The sequence below is a fragment of the Miscanthus floridulus genome, chromosome 15, assembly GCF_019320115.1.
Source record: "Miscanthus floridulus cultivar M001 chromosome 15, ASM1932011v1, whole genome shotgun sequence".
Taxonomy (NCBI): Eukaryota; Viridiplantae; Streptophyta; class Magnoliopsida; order Poales; family Poaceae; genus Miscanthus; species Miscanthus floridulus.
Window position 1 is genome coordinate 71965612 of NC_089594.1, and position 10825 is coordinate 71976436.

The 10825-nt window shown below is 48.8% G+C and overlaps 1 protein-coding gene across 3 annotated transcripts; it reads right to left on the bottom strand.

Annotated features, from left to right (window-relative positions):
* Window positions 1–855: 855 nt before the first annotated feature.
* LOC136508024 (BTB/POZ domain-containing protein NPY4-like) lies at window positions 856–5378 on the bottom strand. 3 transcript variants are annotated; one of them, XM_066502627.1, is made up of 5 exons: window positions 5220–5378; window positions 4274–4631; window positions 3148–3217; window positions 1696–2886; window positions 856–1556 (listed from the first exon to the last, which is right to left on the bottom strand). In XM_066502627.1, the coding sequence occupies exons 2-5, from the start codon at window positions 4333–4335 to the stop codon at window positions 972–974; spliced, it is 1908 nt and encodes a 635-aa protein (XP_066358724.1). In that variant the 5' UTR covers window positions 4336–4631; window positions 5220–5378; the 3' UTR covers window positions 856–971. The 3 variants fall into 3 exon arrangements, with proteins under 3 accessions (XP_066358724.1, XP_066358725.1, XP_066358726.1); XM_066502628.1 differs by having other exon boundaries at window positions 5224–5377; XM_066502629.1 differs by lacking the exon at window positions 5220–5378 and having other exon boundaries at window positions 4269–4452.
* Window positions 5379–10825: the final 5447 nt, after the last annotated feature.

The following is a 10825-nucleotide window of genomic DNA, read 5'->3' on the forward strand; positions in this document are numbered from 1 at the left end:
CAGTGGTGGCGCAGAGGCGGCGGTGAAGACGACATTGGAGCTTCCCGTCGCTGGCTGCGCCCCTCACTAGATCGGATTGGGTTTGTTGGTGGGTGTGGCGGCTCACGATGAACCTCGTACTGAGAGACACCGGCCCCCACCTCTCTTTATAGCATAGTGCAATGGGGGCCCACCAACCATGTAGGGTTGGGCGCCCCTGATCAGGGCGCAAGGTCATGGCCCAACTCAGCCGTTGGGCCGAGCTGGAGAGATCAACACTAACACCTTGTTGTTCATCACGTCTCTCAGTGAGATTTGGCGGCGTGTTCTAGGTGGCCTTCCGGCCCTAGGACAACCTCCACGTGCTCCTCCCCGACAGGTCCTCCCAAGATATATTCGGGAGTCTACCACACGAAGAACGGGCTCGAAATTGGCCTAACCAACCCCCTCAGTTGGTTTCGTCGATTCGCTATGTTCTTATTGCTATCAAGGTTGATTGCAACCTCGGGGCGTGCTGGTGTGTGATCCAATCCGACGTCAACATACTATTTGACGACTTCGCTGGAAAAGAACAAGATCCAATCTACTAGCAACATGCCGGACGATGATAAAACCAAGGAGAAGGGGATCACACTGATCCCTTTGAATCCCAAGAACATCAACCATCCGACATCGATGGATGAGCTTCGTCAAAAATTTGAGGCCAAATTCGTTGCCGATTTAAAAGCTTTTCTTGACAGCTGCACCAAGGATCGAAGGGATAATGTTACTAAAAAAAATAGCTAGCTCATTATCATTAGTACAAGTGCCCTGTATGTAATAACAAATTAAACGCCTCGTTGCAGTCTCTAACTATCAATTACACCACTTCTTAGATTATAACGAATAATAATATACATATTACACTAAAATATTTCTGTAAGGCAAATCCAATCCAAAGGTTGTAACAAAACCATCACACCCAAAAAAGAAGAAGAAAACATATACAGGCTCTACGACACAGAATGCCTCGGGATCCGTGACCGCGTTGACTTGGACTCCTCGAGGTTGAGGAAGCCAGCGGGGCTCTCCGACGTGTCGTCCGACCCGCTGTTCTCCCCGCTGCTCGCCTTGCCGGACCACAGCTTCCCAAGCACCCTCCTCGCCGGCGCCGGAGCCACCGCACCGCCCTTGGCCTTCTTCCTGTCGCCGCCGCCGCTCCTCCCGCTCTTGTTGGCCGACAGCTGGCTCACCGACCGGAGCGAGCTGGCGTCGCCGCCAGACGCCGACGTCGTCGGCGCGCCCACGGCGCCGCCGCCCCACTGCTCGTCCTCCGTCGCCGTCGTGGTCGCCGACCTCGAGCTTCCGCCGTACGACGCGCCGTCGTCCCTGGGCAGGACGAGCGAGCGCGCGGGGGCAGCGGCAGAGCAGGCCGCCACTGACTGCCGGACCTGCTCGAAGAAGAGCACCTGCACCACCACGCGCAGGGGCAGTCGCTCGTTCTGCACGGCGTGCGCGCTCGCGTCCGCCGTCAGCTTCCTGCAGTCCATCAGCGCGCACAGCCGCTTCTTCTCGCCCTTGGACATGCCCGGGTGCTCCTGTATGCACGCGTGTGCACAGCAGAGATTCGTCAGCGCACAATTGTAGAAAAATTTTGCACATTTTTTTTACCTACTGAAATTGCAGATTTTGAACATTTTTTTACCTACTGAAATTGCAGAAAGATATGATGCATACCTTGAGGTAAACGTCGATGGCGCGGTAGAGCGCGTCGTGCACCGGCCGAGACAGGGGAGGCATGGATTCAAAGAGGGCGATGAACTTCTCTGGAGGAAGGCGCGGGTCCTTGGCGATCTCAGAGAGATATCCATCGACCAGCTTTGCGACAGCCGCCAGCTTCGAAGAAGCGATCACGTTGTCAGCAGCTACATCCATGTTGTCATCATCTTCCTGCATCTTTGCCTCACCTCCATTAATTTTGTGCTGCAGCAAGAACTCCTCCAGTATCGCAGTCACCATGTCGACATTGTACATCGCGTCGTCACCGGATTCAGCAGGCATCAGAAGGTCCGAGACCGAAGCTCGATCCAGCTGCGCGCCTATCCTCTTGACCAACTCGCCGCGGTAGGCCTCACCGGACTCCAGCAGGCACGAAGCTCTGAGCAGCTTCAGAAGGAGACCACAAGACACCGACCCCTTCTCCGCCGGCAGCAGGTCGGCGACGGCTTCAAGAGCTGCACGGTGCTTCGAGCAGTCGAGCCCGTTGCTGACGGCATGGTCCAGGGACCCGAACAGCCGGCGGCACGCGTAGGCCCGCAGCGCTTCGCCGACGACGTCGCTGCCCGTCCTCCCCTTGGCCTTGATCGCCAAGATGACCTTCTTGTACAGGCACACCTCCAGGTTACAGAGGTCCTCCACCCACCAGTCCCTCGGCACCGTCTGCTGCTTCCGGACGCCGTTCCAGCTGTGCGCGTCGCCGCCGTTCTCCGACGGGAGCTTCCTCCGGTTGTAGGTGTAGGACCAGTCGACCTCCGACGGGTCCATGGACGCCCTGGTAGCGATGGCGTCGACGCAGTGGTTCACCACCTTTAGATTCTCCGTCCACCGCTGGAGCGGCTTGGTGGACTGCAGCAGGATGATGGAGTCCTTCCAGGTCCGGAAGATGCTCGCCGACAGGAACACGTCGATCTTGTAGACGAGGTTCCCCTTGTCCACCGTCTCGAACATCTCCAGGTACTCCGCCGCACACCGGGCGGCCACCACGTTGTAGGCGTTGAGGGTGACCACCATGCCGTAGCAGAACTTTGCGCAGATCTCGAACGCCGCTGGGCCGCCGGGGATGTCAGAGATGTCCACTTCTTCGTTGCTCTCCTCGCTTGTTGACGCCACCAGTGTTTGTAGGCGGGAGCTCTTGGACAGAAGAGGGAACTGTGTGTGTTTTGAATTTTGAAACAAGACATCTCTGATCAGTCACAAGTTCAATTTCAATCACAGCAAAACATCGGTATATGGATCAACCCATCAATGATTCTAATGAAGCATGTGTCAAGAACATCAATGTGTAAATTATTTTGTCGAACAGATTGTAAGAAAAGAAAATACATACAGACTGAAGGTTTGAGTCCATGTTTTGCTGTGCTAAGACAGAGACCGTAAACATGTTCAAGTGTAAGATTAGGCTGGTGGTACCTTGTGAAGATAGAACTTGACATCCCCTACAGTGATAACAATATCCGTTGCCAGCTCAGTTGTAACAAACCTGATAAACAGTTAACAAAGGATGAATCCAAACATTAGCATCACCTTGAATTAGCGGTATAAGAAATTGAGGAAAGTAGTAAACAAAAAAATTATGAGATGAATAAACAAGGTAAAGGTGAAATGAAAAATGAAACAAAATTTCAGCCACTAATAAATCAGCTACGTTTAAGAAAAGAAGTGGCCAATTGTTTTAGCCTGAATAAAGTACCATTGCTACAGCAAAAAAGTTGCGAAAGCCATTCCTGATAGTAGCCCCATCCCCCATGCATGAACGACAGGCCTAATGTACCTAATGAAACCGCTAAGTGGACCACGGAAAATGATTTGACAACAAACTGATAGCGCAAAAGGCTAGGGAAGTGATAGGACCTCGTTTTCCAAATGGACCACACGGCCTATAATCCGATACATGTAACACTGGACAGCCCATGACTACGAGAAAAAGCTAAAGTACACCACACCAGGAGATGAGATTGGCACATGCTCACAAGTAGGAGTATACTTGTAAAGCTGAAGAACAGATGCCATTGTCCATTGGCAAAAGAATCAGAGATGATGATGACTCATTTCCCTGTACTGTACAGGAGATCAGTGTAGATGGAGCCTTTTTAAGTGCCATCATGAGACCCACAGCTTGACAGTACAAGTACTCACATTCAGAAAGATACTCTCTTTCCAGTGCTAATCATAGCCGTGGAAAAATAATGCAAAAGTTCAGTGTGCAAATATATTTAGAGCCAACTCAGCTATTGGTAGATATACATGTCTCTAGAGACTAGCTAGAAAGGTGAAATTGTTCAGACAGATTTAGTAACAGACATTTGTTGTGCTCTCAGCCTGGGAACACTACACAAATAGCATCATATAAATAGTTAAATACTTGTAAACAGCTTTATCCATGGTCAATTTTGTATTAAAAAATTAACTCACAAACTACAAATTTCTACCATAAAAAAACAAGACGTCAGGTGAATCAAACTTACACCTGGAGAAATTGGAAAATCAGATTAATGCTCTGGAAACTATAAACAAGAACAGGTAATGACAACCTCACCTGATACTGTTTCCCTCTGTCTGAAAGACATCCGGCTTCGATCCAAGCTTCATGTACTTCATCTTGACACGCCAAGAGTAACCTGAATCGCCTTCCCCCTTCCTGTTTTCCTTCACTTTTCTCCTCAGTCCTCACCAGGCAGCAACAAATCAGAACCAAGAACCACCAATGGCCACCAGATGCAGAGATCTAGGCGCTGGTGGCCCCTCGCTCCATGGCCAAGAACCCGCTCTTTGGATCCGCGAAGGATTCAGCTAATCTAGCCAGGCCCCCTGTCCAATGCCAGGAAGAATCTCCGAGGGCTCCTGCAGCTTGGATTGGATCGGAGACACCGAGACAGAGCAAGCAGCACCTGCAACTGCAAAGCAAGGGCAGTGAGGGGACAGCGGGAATAATCGCCCAAGAAATGGGTAGCACCATGGGGGCAGGAGCTAGTGAGGCGGGAATTGGAATCTTATCAGATTGCAGTGGAGATAATGAAAATAAATAACTGCAAATTAAAAGCAGTGTTTTTTAGGACGGTCTGCAAACAGTTGCTTCTCTTAAACCGAGAAGCAACTGATTTGTAGTCTGAACTTTTTGGGAGGAGGGTAACTAAAAATCTTTAGAGAAAGAAACTTGGGGGTGTATCTTCAGAAGAGATCAGGCAGACAACAGCCTTGGGGTTCAGGAAAGCGGGCAATGGCTGTAAAAGCCCGTCAATCCAACAAAAATACAGCTTCCTCTCAAACAAAATACAGAGACTGAGGATTTATTGACGAATGCTCGGCACCAAGCTCACATGCTACTCCAGACAAGTCAGGAAAGAGAGTGATAGAACAGATGAGAAAGCACTACTTCAAGAGAAGAACAGCTAGTATGCCATTACCAGGTTGATCACCTCAGTCAAATTGCACAAGCTTCATAGGGAGGGAGAAACGAGAGGAACGCAGGTAGGGAAGCTTACCTACCAGCTCCTTGGCCTCTGGGTTCAGACTGGAGACGAGGGAGGACGCAATCGAACAGACAACTGCTGTCTGTGTGCTTCAGCACCTGTGCGTGGTTTTGCCTCCGGAACAGACTCACTGACTGACTGAGTTGCTTTGCTGCTACTCCAATGCAAAGGAGTGATGATGCAGTTTGTTTAGCTTAAAAGCTGCTAGGGTGGGGGTGTGGGTGTGGGTGGGGTGCCTGGGGGCACCCAATGGACTTTTCTGCCCCTCGCTCTCTCTACACATCTGCATTTTCCTGAACTTTATGCATTTTTCATACATTTATCCTAAAGTAATGGTATGTTTCTCTATCTTATGCTTTTTTCCTACACTTTTCTCTTCGATTCGAAATATAGCTTTCAACGTTTTCGGGTGTTGTTTGGTGCTGTCAGAATATAAATTAAAGCGACCAAATCTTTGTATTCAGATTCAGACTATTGTCTGAAGAAAGATATAGACACTACTCTCTGAAGAAAGAAAGATAGAGACATAGCCAGCCGGGGGTCCAGACTCCAGAAGCGTTGAAAAACCTGCACGCGGCCGGGCAGCATCGATTTTAATTCGGGAGACAAAGCCCATGCCGCGACAGATGAATGCAAATTCCGTGTCGGGTACGTTCACGGGGCTGATTGGTTAATTCGTCGTACCAAGAATTTGGCAAGCTAAAAGTTAGGAAAAAAAATTGCGAAAGATTTGGTAAGCCAAATGTGAAAAGTTGGCAAGTTTTGGTAGCCAACTAAATACTAGCCAAAATCATGGCAAACCAATCAGGCTCGTGATCTCTTGCACTTGAGCGACAGCGAAAGTTAGGACTAGGAGCCGTCTTCGCCAATAATTGAATTCGCACTGCATGAAAATGGAAATGGAATGAGAAGAACAGTTCACTGATAAAGTGATCGGATGATCGGCCGGCCATGGATGGTCAGTCAGTGAGTGGTCGGCGGCCGGCCATCAAGGTTAGGCCAGGTTGGTGCGTCCATTGCTGACCATGCACTTCTGCAGGGAAACAGAGCGATTGGATCCGGAGCTTTCTCAGTTTCTGTTGACGCGTTGTGGTATTGCACTGTTACTGGCTCACTGGACTGCAGAGTAATTTAGAGCAGAAGATATTCAGTTTCAGAAGGAGAAAAGAAAAACAAGGAAAGAAAGAGTGAAGTTGAAGAATAGAATCATTCATTCAGTCAAACCACCTGGTGTAGTGCTAAAGAAACCGTACCTCTGCTGCGAGATCATGTTGGATCGTTTACCCCCTCGCTTTTGACTAAGCTTTGTAGTTGTTTATTTACATCTGAAGTCGTGGCTTCAAGTCTTCTTCAAGACCGTTTGACAATAAACAAGCTTTTTTTCTTGTTCGTTCTTTCTTTCTTTCTTTTGCCTCTTATCCGTTCAATGTCGGCATCTAGGTTTGACAATAAATTCAAACGACTGAATCATCTGACAGATATAACACATATATGCAGTTAGTTAATTATGGTGACAGTCGTCGCCTTACTGATAAGGAGGGCAGATCCCAATGTACTTCTGAATGAACAGAGAGGGCAATTAACCAAATGAACATCGGTCCTGTTTGGCACAGCTTTTGCTAATCCGGATTCTCTTATTCTGCTTACTAGTACTAAGCTGCTGCAATTTCTTGCAGTTTCGCCAGCCTTTTTCAATGGACAAGCAGTAGCACAAGTTATGCAGAAGTGAACAGGGCCAGCAGCATCTTCTGTTGTTCATCACGATCACGAACTTGACCCCAGAAAATGCAAGAAAAATAAGGCCATCGGCTCTTAATAATTAGTAAGCTGTCATCATATCCATCGTCTCCTCCTAGCTAACGTGTTCCAATCATTGTTCTTAGTCATTTCCTTAAGCATAATATTATTGATAGATTGAACTTGTGATCTAATATTCAGGCTATCTCACTTCAGCTTTCTTGGTAGTAGTAGTAGTTGGTCCCCTCCCCAAAATCTAACTGCTTTCCTTTGGTCCCCATGCAAATCAAACAATACAGTATGGGCTGGTCTCAGAAAATATATGGTGCATGCAGTAGACAGACAGACGGACAGACAGTTGAGGTGGCAGCGTGGAATTACTAAAACAAACCACAAAGCGCAACAAGGCTCATTCTTCTTTACATAAGTATGCAAAATGCAGAGACTTTTAGTCTGTCACAGAGCATGAAGCTTGCTTTGCTTGACGACACATGGTGCTGACTCGGCTCCCCCTACCCCACCTTGTGCTCCATCAGGAATCTCTGCATTGTTTTATTGGCACGCCGTGTTCTAGATAGCTAGCCCATATGCCGTTTCTCTGCAGTTCAGTTCTTTACACCTGTTCTGTACCGCAAGATTTTGATTGGAGAAACTTTTAAAAAAATGTTTTGGATTGGAGATCAGCAACGGCTGCATGCACACAACACAACATAACACAACACAGGTGCATGTAGGCCGGTGGTCTAGGATACTTGCGTCGGCGTCTTGATAGGTTCACAAGTCCCAATGCCCGATATTTTGTCAGCGTCTAATCTTTCAAAAAAAAATTGTCAGCCTCTGCATACATGACACCAGTAGATCTGTAGATCCATCAGCATTATATATATTCAAGCATATGTTTTGCAGAGCTGGGCATATACATATACTACGGCTGGTGGCTGAAGCCGGCCAACAACCGACCAAACCCATGGATTCGCATCGCATCGCATCCCCTGACGAAATCCAAGCAAATTCAGACCCCTGTCGAAATTGCTGCTCAAACTGACATGCATGACCCTTTTTAACGAGGATAGATCCGTTCGTTGGAACGCAGGCAGCAGCACTAGTGTGGGTGTGGCTATTGAACTGATGAACGTTTCAACCTGAATGATCAGGAGTGGAGATCTGAGATGCTGCAGCAGCAGCACAGAGGACGTGTGTGACGTGTCTCCTCCTCCTCCTCCATGTTGGGCACGGAAGCGGGCACCCATTCCCCATCCACCTTTTATCGATCGTGTCCTCTGTCCAATCCAACGCAAGGCATGCAGCTCAATCAGTGGATGGGGCTTGTTGTCCTCCAAAAGAAAGACCGGTCTGACTTGTGATCTCGACAGCTTAACCATCGATGGTCTGGACAGTCATGTCAAGTGACAGTTAGACTAGTCATACAACTAGTGAGATTTGGATCCCTCTCCCTGTCGCCGTGTGACCTGGGTGTGTGTGTGTGGGTTGGGGGGGGGGGGGGGGGGGGGGGGGGGGCGTGGACCCGGCCCCGGTCATGTGTGCCTGGGTAGCACGTAGTACGCAAATGGGGCTTGTTTGGTTCTAAGCCTGGGCTCCAATTGCCTGGATGGACAGCTGCCTGGTCCTTGCCTGTGTACCATTTGGTTGCAGCCCTGGAACCTTGCCTGCTCCAGGCAACAGATTCCCCAACCAGGCAGACGATATCGAGCGCCTGGGTCGAGCACACTTGCCTGGGCTAACGGAAGTACGTGTGGCCTGTTAATCGCATGGTTTCATCGTCTTTTTTTTTTTCTTAATCAAGGCATGGTTTTGCGGACTCGACAAACTTGCAAAACAATTATTTCCTTCAATCTCTCGTGCTCCCTCTAATTAATATAGAAAAAATAATTATTGTAAGGAAAAGACTAATACAAATAGTTATCTTGATACGAATAATACAAATAATATTACGTATGTTTTAAAGATAGTATTATATCTTTATTAGTCTATCCAGGCACAGGCTTCCAACCAAACAGATCTTCTTTAGACTTGCCCGGCCAGGCAAAAATCATCAACTTTCTAGGCAACTCTAAGGCAACACTTTTTGTCAGGCAAGTTCTCCAGGTCTCCAACCAAATAGGCCCATGGTGCTTGCGCATGCCATGCCTGCATTGGTTTTGGCCAGGAGCTGCTGGCGGCTTGTCACTGCTTAGACAGGTTCTTAATTACTTGCCTCATGGATCTGCTGGCTTTCCAGTTTCCATGTCGTTTCTAGCTAGCTAGCTAGCTACTTGTTGCACATGCCCGCAGGCAGACAGAATGGTAGCAGCAGATGCAAATTCATAGAGTGCTAGCTTTGATTGTTCATCGGTTTTTGTCTTTGATCGAATTGTCTGTGGTCTGTGCTGTGCTCTCTGGAATGAGCTTGATCGAATCCAACTGCATGCACACACGTACGGAGCATCAACTGAAACTTGAGCGTCAATAATGATGCGTTGTGGAATTGAATCATTGAGCTCGATCTCGCGCGGTTAGAGGATCCATCCATCTATCTATCTATCTATCTACACGAGAATTCCATCCAGCGATCGATATCTCTACCACATCTATCATGGAAATAATTGAGGTGTACGTGTAGATACCGGATATATCACATCCACATGCATGGCGGGAAAATAAGATTCGGACAACAGATCTTCCATCACACCATCATCCTATGATTAGATTTTATGTATGTACTCTGCTCAAGTGCATACCTTCCTCCGTCCTAAAATAAGGGCACATCTTGCGCTTTGAGAAGTCACTAACCAATCTCAAATTTAACTAGGTTTATAAAAACTAGTGTGTTAATATTTGTATATTTTTACTATAAAAATATATGATGCCATTAACCTAATGATGTGTATTTGATTATATCAATAAATATAATTACTTTCGATATGTATAAATATTTGATTAAATTTAAGATTGGTCGACTACTGGAAGCATGAAATGTGCACTTATTTTAGAGCGAAGGAAATACATGGACGAGTGGACAGACACACAAGCCCATGACTGTTCATGTATGACTGTTCATGCATAGACAGGTTGGGTACCTGGACATCACGGTGGGCATTCGGTTAACCGAAACGGATCGGTTCGGTTCCTCGGTTATTTACGAAATTCGGTTAGCACAAAACTTAGAACCGATCGGTTAGCTAGAGAACTTGGAACCGAGGAAATTCGGTCTCGGTTAGTTCGGTTCGGTTTCGGTTAGAACCGAACTAACAGAGCCATACATTACATCAGCGAAACAGAAGGGAAGAAAAGGGGAAAAGTGAAAAAAAAACGGCGGCAGTCGCCCCTTCGTCCAGATCCGGCCTCCAGGGCAGCGGGCATGCACCGGACTCGGCCTCGACCTCCAAAGCAGACACCGGAGACAGGGGAGGCGGTGGATCCGCTGTCGGGAAGCGCGCCGGGCCTAGATCCACCGCCGGGGGCGGGCCCACCATAGATCTGGTCGCCCTCCACTGGATCCAGCCATGGGACGGTGATGGAGGTGCTTCGGGGTGTGGGAGGGGCCGCCCGCCGTGCCTCCACCGTTGAAGGAGGGGCCGCGCACCCCGCGTCGTGCCGTCGCTGGAGGAGGTGCCATGCCCCGCGCGTCGCGCAGTCGTCGGAGGAGGGGCCGCGCCCCTCGCGTCGCGCAGCTGCCAGAAGGGGACGCACCCCAGGTTCTGGAAATGGAGAGGGAGAGAAAGAGAGGGAGGCCAGAGTGGAGAGGGAGAGGGAGAACGGAGCAGAGAGACCGAGAGAGGCGCGCTTGGTCTCGGTCTCGCGAAGGGAGAGGCGGCTCAGTGGGAGAGGGAGGCGTGCGGTGAGACAGAGAGAGTGAGGGAGGAGTCAAGAAACCCTTCTGT